A 17,592-nucleotide genomic window follows, 5' to 3' on the forward strand; every position below is an offset into this window, starting at 1 on the left:
TCAGTGAGCACAGACGGCCAACCAAAACGTACATAGCTAACATACGTATAAAAATTTAGTACTTTTTAAGACAAAGTCGCCCAGGAAAGAACCTGGTCACGAAAACCAAACTACCGACTGATCCGCTCTCAACCCCAGTCCCATTGCTTCTCGGCCTTTTGGCTAAGATCATGTGTAGTATCTGTTCCCTTTCGAGGGGAATGGTGATGCACACCCGACGATGATCACGTATAGAAATTAGTAGAAGAACATGTCCAAATAGTAGTAGTACATGTCAAGTAAGTAATAGTACACTTCAAGTTAGAAGTAGTACATAGTAGTACACTTAAAGTTAGTAGGAGTACATACCACTGTGGTCCTTTTGGCGTTCCATACATACGCGTATACCAATATAGGAAGTCCGATCCAACATTACATTACGCAATGTAGACTTTCGAACATAGGTCTGGTGAGTTTCCTGTATTGAGACCCTCATTCATGAACAACGTTCTCCCTATTTCGCAGAACTGTGTCGTTCAACACATGTTTACACATTGTCATTGATATGTTTTTCAAACGAAAGTTAGTCACTTACAAGTTACAGTACTAAACGCGAGCTATTGTACGATAGCGATATACGATTTCTTTCAATCTTTGGTTAGCATCGGTGCTAGTTTTAGAAGGCTTGGCCCAATGTCTTCGAACGGTTCTTTCAAACGTCAGATTCCGATTGGAAGCGGTAACTATGGCGTTGGCTGTACAGATTTCATGTCTAATTCTTCAAAAGCAGACATTGGGTAGGGTTTAACTTAGACAAGTTAGACTAGACCTAGCCTATAGGCCTAGGCTAATCCAAATCCTTCCTGTAAAGTGTGATTTTAGGCCCTTATGTTTCGAACGTATTACTGGCAACAGCCCTAGAGTTTGATCTATGTGAGGTCTAGAATCCTACGTTGAAAAGTGTGACTACCATGGAGTACTGTACAAGTACGATTACGTTATTTTGTAAGATTACCCACAACAGCGAGGCCTAACGTTACTAGGAAGTTTAGCAAGTCAATAGCATCTCCCAACCAAAGCCTAGGTTGGCCTGCTCATTCTAGAGATATTTTTAGAATTTGATGTAATCATACTTCATTTTCATTATATTATTCATTGCCATTCTATCAAATTTTCATTCTATTATCAACATTGTTGAACCAAACTAAAGTAGGCTTCACACAAGGTACATAATCTAGGCCATATTTTATTGTCCCCGTAAGTTCTTTAATCAAGTCTAATTTTATAGTTAAAAGTGAGAGTACAATAGTTTTATGCCAAAGAGAATTTGCATGAGTTTGCCATTTTAAAACTTTTTTTTATCATGCATTGGGTTTTGTACCCAATGACTGAGCAGTGTCATGGGTGATAATGAGTGGAGACGAGGAGCCAAATGACCCCCATAACCACAGATACTCCTAACAATGTGATGATTTATGTGATAATATGGTCAAATGTACAGTAAGTCTCATTGATTGCTCCTAACCTAGTTTATGTAAAATTATGAGTGAACCTGATCTCTCTTAGTGTTATAGGTCTGTGCAATACTGCCATAACCAGAAATCTATGGTTGATAAGAAACTGTAGGTCAGTGAGGTACAGTACAGTATGTGTTAAATGCAATGAAAGAGCATCACACTGTTTTGGAAAAGGAATATATACTGTACATAAACTATGTTTGTAGCTGTAAAGTACATATACATTTTAAGGAAGTCACCATCTCAACCAACCATTCCTAGACAATGAAAAGGATTAAATAAGATTCTAGCAATGTAATCAGTGAAGTAAGTGCTATGAATGAGGTGACAAAACTCAAGAATGATCATGTACTATAAATTGGTCTTTCTGGCAAGTGATTTGGGGATATGGGGACATGTGGGTGGGTTGGGGGGGGGGGAGGTGGATGGAAGTTGACAACTTTGTGAATGAACCACACATGTATAGCTCTAGATTGATAGTAATTTCATTGAATGCCCTTTTACCAGACTCTGGTTTCTTGTTTGTATTCGGTGTAATTATTTCCTTTTCTTGTTTTTTTTTTTTTTTTAAACCTACAGATGTTTCTTCAGGTTGTTTTATCCCATTGATAAAGATCTCTTAGATGGAGACCAGAGCAAGAGAGCTCTATGGCTTCCTGGCTCAGAATATGCAAAAGGTTACGCAAGTGTCGTGAACATCCCAGGGTTTGCACTCTGTGCAAAGATCATTGCAGGTAAAGTGTAGTTCAGTTATCAGTTATGAAACTTCACGGTGTCCTCTTATTTCCCCTAGTTTGCAAACAAATGAAACAGTTAACTGTAGATAGTGAGAAGGTTGTGTTGTTAGAGAGAGAGGGGGGGGGGGCAGGTGGAGGGATGGGTGAGGGGGAGGTTGGGTGTTATGGTTTGTTAATAAAAGATGACTTAAACAGAGTTCCCTGATTTTCAATGATTAATTATTTTAGAACTCTTGGTTGCCTTGTTGTTTTCTGAAAAGCCATGTTTTGACAACCATGGTAGAGGGTGAACTTCTTTATCTACTATTAGATTACTTATTTATCTACTATATTCTTTATCTAACTTCTTTATCTAATCTTATCTACTACCTTCTTTATCTACTCTATATACTACTATTAGATTACTACTATTAGATTACTATGGCGGAGGTAAAGCTTAGTGGTTAACGCCGGCGTCTCCCAGTCATGAGATCCCCGGTTCGATTCCCCGCCGACAGCAATGTGTGTCGTCTGGCAAGGGTGTTGTTCAATAAACAACTTCCCGACATGGACGTTAAATGGATGTGTGCCGAGAAATTGGCTTCGGTCAGCTTGCGAGTCTAAAAGCCTCCATGGCTTCTTTCACGAGTTCCTGCTTGCGGGAAGATCACATGTACATACATACATACTTATCTTTACAGTTGTATGAATGGTGGTTACATGAAAGACAACCTTTGTTAACCATCACTTTCTCATGGTAGAACTTAAAGAAGGTTTTCTGTTGATGTACAGGGTATTTCCAGACCTAGTTTGGATCAACTTAATTGACAAAGATTACAGAAATTGATCTGAGCTCTTGGACCAAGTAGAATTAAATGGAAAGGTCTCATTCTTGCTACAATTTTTTAGGGGTGAAGGAATACTTCTCTGTCATTTGTAAAGAACATTGTTGAGGTGAAATTTTACTTCAGTGGATCTGCAAGAAAATATCTCTTTGGTATTAGTTTTAAAGTTAGAAGTTAGAAAAAAAAGTTGTCTGTTGTTTGCAATCAGAGATAATAGTTTTTTTGCTTTCATGAACAGGATCCAGACGAATTCCGGCGGTATGGAATGCCCCGTTAGCATCATCAGAGAGCCCCTTCCCCGTTATAGTCTTCTCACATGGCTTGAGTTCCTGTAGGACCACCTACTGTTGCATATGCATAGATCTAGCTTCACATGGCTTCATTGTTGCAGCTGCAGAACATAGGTGAGAGCCAAAAAAAATTGTTTTTTTTTTATTTGGTATTTTGTTTGATAAAGGGTCCGGGAAAATGCTATTTCGTGTTATTGGAATCTTTGACTTTGAATAATTTTCAACACAATTTAAAGACCAAAATGAACTATTTTGTCTAATAGTGACATTAAGAGGACAAACCTTGTCATGGGGTTGTATGCACAGGATTTTAAAGGTGGAGGAGGGGCCAAATTCTAAAATTACTGCGACTGATTTGGATGGACTCTGAACCTATATGGTAGGGCCAGAGGTGAATGAAGGATTTTATAATGGATGAGTTGTAGCCCTGTGGTCATTGAATCTGACTCACATATAGGGGGATCTGGGCGTTCTTTAAAGGTGTAAATTAGGGTGTACAAATAAATTTTTTGTGTTTATTTTGTGTGTTATCTTTTGAGTGGTTCAAAAGGGATGTACACTCCTAGCAGTAGTGTAATTCTTCTCCGACTGAATGTGAGATATCTCCAGACTGAACCATTTCCCCCAAACTGACAATGGAAGGTGGTGGACCATGGCCCCCCAGTTCCCCTCCCCCACCCATCGTGCAGGCCACTGGCAGTGTTGGAGGTGTTTCTTATTTATTAACTTTCCCTTGTGAGGGGGGAAGAGGTGGCTATCAGTCTTATGAGCAATCTTGTGTTTAAATATTCAAAAAACTAGGTTGAAGGATTTTTTTTTCATTGCTTGTTCTCAAAATAGCATGATGCAGTGCATCTTTCTTTAAATGACTAACACTAATGTTTACATACAATTTATACATGTTTCTCTCTTTACATAGAAGTTTGACCATGGTTGCATAATACTGTAGCTATACAATACTGCATCAATAATTCCCTGATGCTATACTGTACATGTCTGGGTCATCTTTAGCTACTTCTGTTGGTTGTTTCTTTCATTTTTTTTTTCTTGTAAATAATCAATGAATATTTATTTTCTTGTCTATTTCATGTTTTTTTTTTCATCTTTAAAGGGACGAATCTGCTTGTATAAGTTATTACATCAAGAACAATAATTCTGATGGAAAGTTTGTGAAAGAACTAGTGAAGCACAAGAAAGCCCCACACGATGACTTTGAATTGAGAAATTATCAGGTAAAGTGTCTCAAAAGGGACTTCATTTCCTTGCTCAGCTTCGATTGGCATTTATATTAAGTCACAGATTTGACTTCCTGGATCCTTCATGACTTGTTTTCATTTTGGAACGTTCTAGGTGACCTTGTAACAAACAGAATTAATTATGATTTACCATTGTATTTGTTTTAATAATGTCTTTGTAACAAAGCTAGGGGAGGAGGGGGGTATGGATGGGTATGTGAGGAGGTATGTATGTAGTGCTCTCGGGCCCCAGATGGTTAGAATCCAGCACTGTAGCCAGTGATTATTCATGAACATAACATGGATCACATTTCAGATGTGCTAGCAGTATATGATGTGGTTGCTCTGAACACCAAGTAAGGTTCACTACACTAAACTGATGTCCATGTGGCATGTAGAGAATATATGTGAAGACACACATTTCTCATGAATATCTCAAAACGAAACATATGTAGTCATAAACCTTAAGACTAGTTTGGTCTAAGTCAAACACTGATACTACACTAGGTAGACCAGCAACTTTTCTTAATGAAAATGCAATGTTAAATTCCCTTTTTTCAAAAAATTGAAAGTAAAATTGTAATGCTAAAACCACATTGATGTCTCCATATAAAATGTTTCCATGATTCAATACTTAATGATCTTTTTTTTTCTTTCTCATATTTGCAGGTAAAACAAAGAGCAGACGAATGTATAGCAACTCTAGACACACTAACTGCTATGCATGATGGGAAGGAAGTAAAAAATATTATGCCCGACAAATTTGACTTCACTCAACTACAGGTATGAAACAGCATTTATAGATTTTACATTTTTCATACTGTAGCAGGCAAAAGAAATGTGTGAAAATTCTGTACTGGTTTCTGACGGCCACTCCAGTCTTTGGTTTCCTGCTCAGGTGTGTAACTTCTGTTCGCTGAATCATTAGTTCATATATCAAGTCAGATATGCTTTATATTTTTCATACTCATTTATATTGTATTTTATTCTGCACTTTTACTACATATTTTGTGTCATGTAATTTTTATCTCAATACATTACATGTATAGAGATATTGTAACAGTAAGTGGGACTCTCTCTTCTCTTAAAAATTTTTCAGCGTCTTCAAACAAAGTTCTTTTTCTCTGGAATTTCCAGAGCAAGAATATATCATATAGACCAACAAAAGTTACTATTTTTTATTCCAGAATTGTATCTCATTCTGTGACTTTTTCACCGATTTATGTCCAAATCGGGCCAATTTGGACTGAAAACACACTTTGGCAGACCTGTTTTGCACACGCTCCAAAACTTATGTTTTATGAAAGAGAATAGAATAGAACTGTCTTTCAACAGTGGTATCGTCTAAGATAGGGTCCTATGTATTATATATTTTATTAACATTTTAAACTTTCATTTGTTGTTTACAGGTAGGTATTAATAAGAATTTTACTACATGTATATGACATTTTATGGCTTTTATTTGCTGTATTTGATGGTTAAATGATTTTTCTTTCTTAAAACAACACTGAGCTGCCGCCCCTACTATTAGTAAAAAGATCCGTTTTTGATGATTAAGCCCCGCCCCCAAGTCTGTTTTGTAGCAGATTGGCTATGACTCATAACAGCTACACGAAAATGGCTACGCTCGCGACCAATTTCTGTAGTGTAGTTAGGTACGCGAGGTGTTAGTGTATTGCATGCTAATTACATTCTGTACTGCTGAATTCCATTTAAGGATAGTACTGGTGTTCAGGTAGCTTTTCAGAGCAAGGGCCATGATAAGTTTGTTTGATTGCCCTTCATGTATTTTGTATAATTACGTATACACATTCTTGTATTTCTGAAGGCTACTTACTGTAGGCCTAGTGCATTTAAAAAATATATATATATAAGCCTAGGCCTATTAGGCTTTCAGTGATAGCCACATTAGCATTGTACTGGTGTTCAGACAGCTTTTCCTAGGAAGGACCAGGGTAAGTTTGTTTGATGGGTACGTATAAAAGAGGAGCCGGCCATAGCATCACAACTTTTATAAGACTATAAAAATTGTATAAGGTTATGTTTTATTTATAAGGATATAAGATGTATAAGGTTATATGAAGTATGTTTAGCTTTCTTTTGAACCTGTAATGTTTGACATCAGATGTACAAAGAATTAAAATAAAATAACAAAATGGAGAGGAACTGAGGTGGCTATTAGGGGAAGAGGAGGCCACTAGGCCACCCATCACTTGCATATAAAAACTTGTAACCTTCTTTTACATTATTTTTTTCCAAGTCATAAATCCATGAAATCTTCATGTCCAAAAATTGAGATGGAAAAACGTGGGTTGTTTTGATATCTAGAAATGGACACAGTTTTGATGGTAGTCACCACTACAGTAACATACATAGTTCAATAGGCCTAGCTCTCAAGGCAGGCATCAAGAATATGGTCGAGTTGTTCGCCTCTTCTAATTTGGCTGTTGTCATTGACGTCAAACTATATGACCAAAAAGTCCAACAGAGACTGACCTAAGATGAAGGATACCACATAAAAAACAAGTTCTTAGGTATTCTATGACATTACTAAACCTTGCAATGTCGTTCTTTCGACTAACAGGCAATGAGCGCTAAAGGCAAGACTAGCAGGATAAAGTGTAACCTGCAGAGACTATTCGTGGCAAAGTAGCAAAAATGCAAGTTATGTATTTGTTGTACCATGATTGATATTGATAATTGTAGAGACAGAGCAAAGATTTGAAATTAGGAATCAAAATTAAAACTTCCAGTATTGAGATACTGCATCATTGATGCTCTTGTTTATTTACTGTTACATAGCAATCTAGAGCACTTTTGTGGATTTTACGCTTTATAAAATAAATTATTAAATTATTATTAGATACAAGTCCTGGTATTGAACTCCCATTTTGAGTCTTTTGTTCAAATTCAAGATGTCTGATTCCTAATGGAAAGCTTCATTTTTCATTTCTGAGTCTGAACTCAGTCCAAACTCTCTCATTATAGTGCAAGTGCAGGCCTTTAGTTACTGTGCAAGTCAGCCTTAATTCTGTAAAGATGTTTTACTACTTTACTTCGTTTTGGACTGGACTCTTTCTCTCAGCCTTGAAGTCAGTCCAGGTCATAATTCCACAATCCATGTCTCTACATAGGTACAATACACGTTAGTCCAGTTTCTTCAAAGGATAACCCATAATTAATATTAATCATTCAACAGGGTAAATTAGATTTGGAAAGAGTTGCGATTTGCGGACATTCTTTTGGTGGAGGAACCTCTATCGTTGCCATGTCAAAGGATTCTAGATTCAAGTTAGTAATTGAACTCTTTATACCGTAATGGGTCCAGGTTTCAGAAATTTTTATTTTGCCATGGTTGAACTTATTGACCATGGTTGCTATTTTCACTTTGCTCTGTAGGAAGACTTAAGCTTGTTTAACAACAAAAGTTTACTTGCTGTGGCCAATTGCATTGCTGAAAGCAGTAGAGATGACAGGGAGAGGGAATGGGGAGGAAGGGTGGTGTTATCATGATGCATTATGGAAAATGCTCTGGGAAAAGAAGGTAGTGGTGGGATGGAGGCGGGTTGCAACGTACTGTGTAAGCAACTATTAACAGATATATCTCATAGTTGAAGAAAGTTGAATAACATTTCTGATAGATAGATGGACGGACGGACGGATGGATGGAATATGTATATATATTATACAGAAAATAGTATAGTTCTATATGTATACATATTATATCGTATACAGAAATAGTGTAGTTCTATATTATATATATTGTATATTGTATACAGAAAATAGTATAGTTCTATATATATATATATATATATATATATATATATATATATATAGTATATCGTTTACAGATAATAGTAGAGAACATAGTATACATAAAATAGTGTAATTCTATATATGAAATGAAAGTACTGCTATACAGTATATCTTCTCATGTTTGGAGCATTTTAACATAGCGCTCATAAATGCAACATCAGATAAAATTTTCCTTCCAGTAGTTAGAATGAAACAAAAAGGGGAAATAAATTGTGCTGAATTTTTAGTTTTGATGTATTTTTGGAAACAAAAACTGCTATAGCAGCTATCTCATGATATGTTGTATCATTTCTCCTCATTGATGAGTAGTTTTGTTTTCAGTAGATGAGACAAATTTTTCAAAGATATTTTTCTTAACTGCTTTTAATGTGTTATTACTCACACTTCCTACTGCAGATGCTCAGTTCCATTAGATGCCTGGCTCTTTCCATTGTCAGGAGATGTGTATGAGAAGGTCCAGCAGCCAATTCTGTTCATCAACACGTACTACTTCCAGTGGAAGGAGAATATTTCAAAAATGAACAAACTGATGCCTTCAGAGTACAATGATGCCCGTAGGATGCTTACGATAAGGTCTGTGGTCAAACTTATGACTTTTTACAAAGTTAGCAGCTAGAAAACCGAAGCGAGCACATATTTCTCAATTGATTGCAGTTGATTGCAGTACACTATGTTATGCAAATTTGATACTGTGAATATTTATGGCCTTGTGTCGATTCATGCGAGATATGAATATTTATGAAGCATAAATTGAAGGGTATATCTGGCATAAAATTTCATATCCATGAACTTGTTCCTTTGCACTTATCTTTCTCAATTAAGCACATTTCCTTTGTATAATTTGCAAGTGAAGATACCAATAATTGGGTAAAATTATGATAAGATTTGAACATTTTGTGTGTTTTAGTTAACACTTTATTAGTATTAACACTTACTACAAGTGTTACAATTATTACAATTTAAACTTTATTACCAAAGTTAAGCATAAATTGAAATTAACATTTATTACAAGTATTACAATTATTACAATTACAATTATTACAATTAACACGTTATTACCAAAAGTTATGCATAAATTGATAGGCATATCTGATGCAAAATCCATTTTCATTAAAAAAAAGAGCACGCGTCCTAGGAATATATCATAGAATACGTCGTCTATTGATCTTCGGAAGTAAAGATACAGTTCAGTACATTTGTAAGAATTGCTGGAAATTGACAATCAAAAGCAGATATGTGGCATTTTGAAATAGATGGAAAAAGACGTTAACTAATTATTCTTGTTTCTCAGAGAGACAGTACATTTCAGCCAGTGTGACGCACCATTACAGTACTTCTTCTTTTCAGTTTACTGTTTATTCTTGTTTCTCAGAGAGACAGTACATTTCAGCCAGTCTGACGTACCATTACTTCTTCTTTTCGTTTACTGTTTATTCTTGTTTCTCAGAGAGACAGTACATTTCAGCCAGTGTGAGGTACCATTACTTCTTCCTTTCTGTTTACTGTTTATTCTTGTTTCTCAGAGAGACAGTACATTTCAGCCAGTGTGATGTACCATTACTTCTTCCTTTCCGTTTACTGTTTATTCTTGTTTCTCAGAGAGACAGTACATTTCAGCCAGTCTGACGTACCATTACTTCTTCCTTTTCGTTTACTGTTTATTCTTGTTTCTCAGAGAGACAGTACATTTCAGCCAGTGTGATGTACCATTACTTCTTCCTTTCTGTTTACTGTTTATTCTTGTTTCTCAGAGAGACAGTACATTTCAGCCAGTGTGACGTACCATTACTTCTTCCTTTCCGTTTACTGTTTATTCTTGTTTCTCAGAGAGACAGTACATTTCAGCCAGAGTGACGTACCATTACTTCTTCTTTTCAGTTTACTGTTTATTCTTGTTTCTCAGAGAGAGAGTACATTTCAGCCAGAGTGACGTACCATTACATCTTCTTTTCAGTTTACTGTTTATTCTTGTTTCTCAGAGAGACAGTACATTTCAGCCAGTGTGACGTACAATTACTTCTTCCTTTCCGTTTACTGTTTATTCTTGTTTCTCAGAGAGACAGTACATTTCAGCCAGAGTGACGTACCATTACATCTTCTTTTCAGTTTACTGTTTATTCTTGTTTCTCAGAGAGACAGTACATTTCAGCCAGTGTGACGTACCATTACTTCTTCCTTTCTGTTTACTGTTTATTCTTGTTTCTCAGAGAGATAGTACATTTCAGCCAGTGTGACGTACCATTACTTCTTCTTTTCAGTTTACTGTTTATTCTTGTTTCTCAGAGAGACAGTACATTTCAGCCAGTGTGACGTACCATTACTTCTTCTTTTCAGTTTACTGTTTATTCTTGTTTCTCAGAGAGACAGTACATTTCAGCCAGTGTGACGTACCATTACTTCTTCCTTTCCGTTTACTGTTTATTCTTGTTTCTCAGAGAGACAGTACATTTCAGCCAGAGTGACGTACCATTACTTCTTCTTTTCAGTTTACTGTTTATTCTTGTTTCTCAGAGAGACAGTACATTTCAGCCAGTGTGATGTACCATTACTTCTTCCTTTCTGTTTACTGTTTATTCTTGTTTCTCAGAGAGACAGTACATTTCAGCCAGTGTGACGTACCATTACTTCTTCTTTTCAGTTTACTGTTTATTCTTGTTTCTCAGAGAGACAGTACATTTCAGCCAGTGTGACGTACCATTACTTCTTCTTTTCAGTTTACTGTTTATTCTTGTTTCTCAGAGAGACAGTACATTTCAGCCAGAGTGACGTACCATTACTTCTTACTTTCCGTTTACTGTTTATTCTTGTTTCTCAGAGAGACAGTACATTTCAGCCAGTGTGACGTACCATTACTTCTTCCTTTCCGTTTACTGTTTATTCTTGTTTCTCAAAGAGACAGTACATTTCAGCCAGTGTGACGTACCATTACTTCTTCTTTTCAGTTTACTGTTTATTCTTGTTTCTCAGAGAGACAGTACATTTCAGCCAGAGTGACGTACCATTACTTCTTACTTTCTGTTTACTGTTTATTCTTGTTTCTCAGAGAGACAGTACATTTCAGCCAGAGTGACGTACCATTACTTCTTCTTTTCAGTTTACTGTTTATTCTTGTTTCTCAGAGAGACAGTACATTTCAGCCAGTGTGACGTACCATTACTTCTTCCTTTCCGTTTACTGTTTATTCTTGTTTCTCAGAGAGACAGTACATTTCAGCCAGTGTGACGTACCATTACTTCTTCCTTTCCGTTTACTGTTTATTCTTGTTTCTCAGAGAGACAGTACATTTCAGCCAGTGTGACGTACCATTACTTCTTCTTTTCAGTTTACTGTTTATTCTTGTTTCTCAGAGAGGCAGTACATTTCAGCCAGTCTGACGTACCATTACTTCTTCCTTTCCGTTTACTGTTTATTCTTGTTTCTCAGAGAGACAGTACATTTCAGCCAGAGTGACGTACCATTACTTCTTCCTTTCCGTTTACTGTTTATTCTTGTTTCTCAGAGAGACAGTACATTTCAGCCAGTGTGACGTACCATTACTTCTTCTTTTCAGTTTACTGTGTATTCTTGTTTCTCAGAGAGACAGTACATTTCAGCCAGAGTGACGTACCATTACTTCTTCCTTTCCGTTTACTGTTTATTCTTGTTTCTCAGAGAGACAGTACATTTCAGCCAGAGTGACGTACCATTACTTCTTCCTTTCCGTTTACTGTTTATTCTTGTTTCTCAGAGAGACAGTACATTTCAGCCAGTGTGACGTACCATTACTTCTTCTTTTCAGTTTACTGTTTATTCTTGTTTCTCAGAGAGACAGTACATTTCAGCCAGTGTGACGTACCATTACTTCTTCCTTTCCGTTTACTGTTTATTCTTGTTTCTCAGAGAGACAGTACATTTCAGCCAGTGTGACGTACCATTACTTCTTCCTTTCCGTTTACTGTTTATTCTTGTTTCTCAGAGAGACAGTACATTTCAGCCAGTGTGACGTACCATTACTTCTTCCTTTCTGTTTACTGTTTATTCTTGTTTCTCAGAGAGACAGTACATTTCAGCCAGTGTGACGTACCATTACTTCTTCCTTTTCGTTTACTGTTTATTCTTGTTTCTCAGAGAGACAGTACATTTCAGCCAGAGTGACGTACCATTACTTCTTCTTTTCAGTTTACTGTTTATTCTTGTTTCTCAGAGAGACAGTAAATTTCAGCCAGAGTGACGTACCATTACTTCTTACTTTCTGTTTACTGTTTATTCTTGTTTCTCAGAGAGACAGTACATTTCAGCCAGAGTGACGTACCATTACTTCTTACTTTCCGTTTACTGTTTATTCTTGTTTCTCAGAGAGACAGTACATTTCAGCCAGAGTGACGTACCATTACTTCTTCCTTTCCGTTTACTGTTTATTCTTGTTTCTCAGAGAGACAGTACATTTCAGCCAGTGTGACGTACCATTACTTCTTCCTTTTCGTTTACTGTTTATTCTTGTTTCTCAGAGAGACAGTACCATTACTTCTTCCTTTCTGTTTACTGTTTATTCTTGTTTCTCAGAGAGACAGTAAATTTCAGCCAGTGTGACGTACCATTACTTCTTCCTTTCCGTTTACTGTTTATTCTTGTTTCTCAGAGAGACAGTACATTTCAGCCAGTGTGACGTACCATTACTTCTTCCTTTCCGTTTATTGTTTATTCTTGTTTCTCAGAGAGACAGTAAATTTCAGCCAGTGTGACGTACCATTACTTCTTCCTTTTCGTTTACTGTTTATTCTTGTTTCTCAGAGAGACAGTACATTTCAGCCAGAGTGACGTACCATTACTTCTTCTTTTCAGTTTACTGTTTATTCTTGTTTCTCAGAGAGACAGTAAATTTCAGCCAGAGTGACGTACCATTACTTCTTACTTTCTGTTTACTGTTTATTCTTGTTTCTCAGAGAGACAGTACATTTCAGCCAGTATGACGTACCATTACTTCTTCCTTTTCGTTTACTGTTTATTCTTGTTTCTCAGAGAGACAGTACATTTCAGCCAGAGTGACGTACCATTACTTCTTACTTTCTGTTTACTGTTTATTCTTGTTTCTCAGAGAGACAGTACATTCCAGCCAGTGTGACGGACCATTACTTCTTCCTTTCCGTTTACTGTTTATTCTTGTTTCTCAGAGAGACAGTACATTTCAGCCAGTGTGACGTACCATTACTTCTTCCTTTCTGTTTACTGTTTATTCTCTTGTTTCTCAGAGAGACAGTACATTTCAGCCAGAGTGACGTACCATTACTTCTTCCTTTCTGTTTACTGTTTATTCTTGTTTCTCAGAGAGACAGTACATTTCAGCCAGTGTGACGTACCATTACTTCTTCCTTTCTGTTTACTGTTTATTCTCTTGTTTCTCAGAGAGACAGTACATTCCAGCCAGTGTGACGTACCATTACTTCTTACTTTCTGTTTACTGTTTATTCTTGTTTCTCAGAGAGACAGTACATTTCAGCCAGTGTGACGTACCATTACTTCTTCCTTTCTGTTTACTGTTTCTTCTTGTTTCTCAGAGAGACAGTACATTTCAGCCAGTGTGACGTACCATTACTTCTTCCTTTCCGTTTACTGTTTATTCTTGTTTCTCAGAGAGACAGTACATTTCAGCCAGAGTGACGTACCATTACTTCTTCCTCTTGCTGTATCAAAGAAGATAAAGTACACCGGCAGCCTGAGGCCAGACATTGCTTTGGAAATCAGCAACAGAGCCATGCTGGCCTTCTTATGGCAACATTTAAGTTAGAATTAATTATGTTTTGAAATAATTTTTGTAAAGAATTTATGCAATTTTTATGTAATTTATGTAAAGAAATAATTTAATGTAAAGTAGAGGTTGCATTTTGTAATGAATTGACCACAAGTTGCTATACTGGAATGTTAAGGGCAAGATGAGTAAGTACTGTGGATTTTGATTGGACCCCCCCTCCACACCCCTCCAGCAAAGCAATGGTTTCATTATTATACACACAAAAAACGATATAAATCCATGTATGAAAAGTCCAGTCTTAATTTTGTTTGACTAGTGTAAGATTTTTTCACAGGAGATTTTGGAGATCCCTTCATGAGATGGAAATATAATGCAATATATATTTTTCAGTAAGAATGTAAGAAGTGTGAATTTCCACATTTGCAGGATTGATATCAGTTTTGTCATTAAAATAACCGACCTTATAATAATGATTTGACTTCCAGATATCGAACCGAAGGCAGACTGGGGAGATTACGCCGCCGGTAAACATGAAGAACTTTTAATTGGTACCAATGTCAAACTCGAAGCTGCCATGTGAATAATGTGACATGGAGTTAAGAGTAAAGGCTTTAACTACTGCAAACTGAAACCAAATATCTCTGGAAATCAGTAGAAGAGTAAGAATAGAGGACAAAAGTCTGGTTCAAAGCAGGTGCAAAAATTATCCTTTGGGTACAGGTGAAGTAGGCATGGCATGGAAAGGGAGGTGCACCAACCCAACTTTTTTTCATTTTTTTATTTATTTTTATATTTTATGTGTAAATGATAATTGTAATGATCAACTGCCAAATACAGTTGAGAATTTTTTTTCAAATGAATTTTGGAGGGAGCAATTATTAAATATTAGGGCGCTGCCATTTTGTCAATGCATGATGACTGTTTAGTGTACCTTCACGAAGTGAATTTTTTTATCAATTTTGGTACATATTTTTATGATTAATGCAGACAATATTTCTTATAGAAACAATGCCAGTATTGCAACAGGAATGACTTTTGCAAATTTCTGCCGTTACAAAAGATTATATCCTAAAGCAATTTACTTAGAAATAATGACACATTCACACAATTGTGTATCTGTGTTATCATTTTTTGCTTCAGGTCTAGCATAAGGCCCAGTAGAAACATGGCATCTACCAAATGGAAAATCATATTTCTTAATTTTCTATTGGAAGTTGTACATTGCAAGTAGCTTTACCACAAAGGTTAATGGTGATATTTGGAAAGAAATTAATAAGTATTGTTTAATGAAAAATATATATCAAACATGGTATTATAATTCCTCGTTTTTTAAAGAAATGTATTTTTGTGTCTTGTTTCAAGAGATAAATACAATAGTCCCAAAATTGCCATATGTGCTAAGATTTGCAAAAATTCTGTAAAATTGCAACACACATTGTAAGTTCTTTTCATTTATTTATTTATTTATATTTTTGGTGTGGTTTTGAAATGATTATATTAATGATATTTTGTTTCATCATAGAGGGCAGTTTGTCTTTATACAGATGTTATAGTGGCATTATTATGAATACATATGACTACATGAATTAAGAGCAAGGCAGTGTTTGGAAGAATGGTGGGGCTGTCAAGAGATGATATCTTTCACTCGGCATTATAGTCTTTCTAATGCAAAATATATTTTTGATTTCATTTTTACTGTGAAGAAATTTTGAAAAGGTTTTGTAGGATTTCACTTAATTTGGTCAGGGTAAGAGTTCGTTACCAGAGTTACGGAAGTATCTTTTGAAAACAAATATGTGATATTTTCAAAGAAATAATCTTCGACAAGACTGTATTTTTTACAGATATCAGCGTTTATTTAGGGTTTATTGATTGGTAGATAATGTGGCTTGTGTTATATTTACGTATAGCCGCTTCACATAAGTTTAATAAAATAAATTTTATATGGAACTTTCGCCATTTGGAACATTGCACTGTGCTACAGTTGCATTACGTTTACATTGACAAACTCTGCTTGGAAATAGCAAACTTTGTCCACTGATCAAATTGTGAGAAATCTGCAGAACTTGTCTAAACTTATGTTCAGTGACAGATTCTTTGGGGTTAATTAACAAAAGTTCTCATTGATTAGACACTGTTGGTCGTTTTACTTTCGTAGAATGTAGATTTCGTCTGTGTATAACTGAGATTTTGTTTGAAAACGAGACATTTTGTCTGTACTTGTAACGAATTACCACCTGCCTTAAGGAAGTTGTAAGAAAACCTGCCATTTGGCGCTTTATATTTATACATTTTCCCAATATTTTGTATTTCTTATTTCTACAATTTCTTTCTAATAAATGGTTTTATACATTTTGCAGAACTTCCTATTTGTAATTCGCATGGTATCTTTTGGTAGACTGATAATATTTTATGTATTTGTCTATCAGTAATGCTAGTTTGGACTGCCTAAAGAAATCTTCATTTTAACGGTGGTGTGATAAATGACTTATTATTTGGTCCGCGATTTGTTCATTATTACTGTATGGTAGATAATGATATTTATATAGTTTATCAACTTTACTTTTAAATTTCCCATTTTGATGAATATAGGTAAACAGTCATCTTCACGCCAGGTTTATCAGATGACTTTTTTCTTTTTCTTTTTTTATATGCATTATCCAGGTTTCCGAGATGTAATATTTAACCAACAAGCCAGATATTTTATCTATTTAATTACCAAATTCAGAAGATGTAGCTCTCTTATTTACTGACCAAGCTTAGAAGATGTAGTATCCTTATCCATCTATCCATCTAGTGTTAGCTTAGACACTATTATAAGCAAAGATTCCAGTATTGTTCTACAGAATACTGTAAACAATGATATTGAATCCTGATGTATTATTACCAGGAATTCAAGTCACACACTTTAATTTTTTGCATTGCATTGTATTTGTTAATGTTGTCCAAATTTGCCCTACTTTTTGGATTAAATAGACCCTTCTCTCTTAATTATAATAAAACGAAAGCTGCCGGATGAAGTATGATGCGATGTGCTTTATATTGTACACATTTGAACTTAACACCTTAAGGTTATGTATTGATAACAAATCTATTGATAAATATATATATATATTAAAACCGAGGATAACCTGTTTGTGTAGCTGTTTTTTTGTCTTGTTTTTTTAAAATTCTCTCTTCCAGTGGAACTGAAAAGTATAATTCCATCGGCATTTAACAATGACTATTTTACACGACATGATAATAATAGGCCGGGGGGGGGGGGTGACATGGTCCCCTGGTCTCTCTTTGCGCACTGCACAGAAGAAACTGCTTCATAAACATTTTAGGTGTTTCTAAGTTTTGAATGTGTATTTAATCTTGCGATCAATATGCAAATATATATTATTTATCTACTCAGGGTTTCCCATTTTAAGTCTACCGTCACTATTTGGTCAAATAGTCTCTTGGTTTAAGTTTATTGAAA

At 35.6% G+C, this 17,592-nt stretch overlaps 1 protein-coding gene and 1 pseudogene across 1 annotated transcript; both read left to right on the forward strand.

The window, feature by feature from the left end:
- The first annotated feature begins 142 nt into the window (after window positions 1-142).
- Window positions 143-254, forward strand: LOC139978085 (U2 spliceosomal RNA; annotated as a pseudogene).
- A 311-nt stretch (window positions 255-565) lies between these two features.
- LOC139976838 (platelet-activating factor acetylhydrolase-like) lies at window positions 566-16,409 on the forward strand. The gene is made up of 9 exons (XM_071985663.1): window positions 566-776; window positions 2,076-2,230; window positions 3,296-3,461; window positions 4,459-4,579; window positions 5,252-5,365; window positions 7,782-7,873; window positions 8,795-8,971; window positions 14,009-14,157; window positions 14,612-16,409. The coding sequence occupies exons 1-9, from the start codon at window positions 673-675 to the stop codon at window positions 14,704-14,706; spliced, it is 1,173 nt and encodes a 390-aa protein (XP_071841764.1). The 5' UTR covers window positions 566-672; the 3' UTR covers window positions 14,707-16,409.
- The last annotated feature ends 1,183 nt before the right edge of the window (window positions 16,410-17,592 follow it).

The sequence above is a fragment of the Apostichopus japonicus genome, chromosome 12 (assembly GCF_037975245.1).
Source record: "Apostichopus japonicus isolate 1M-3 chromosome 12, ASM3797524v1, whole genome shotgun sequence".
NCBI lineage: Eukaryota > Metazoa > Echinodermata > Holothuroidea > Aspidochirotida > Stichopodidae > Apostichopus > Apostichopus japonicus.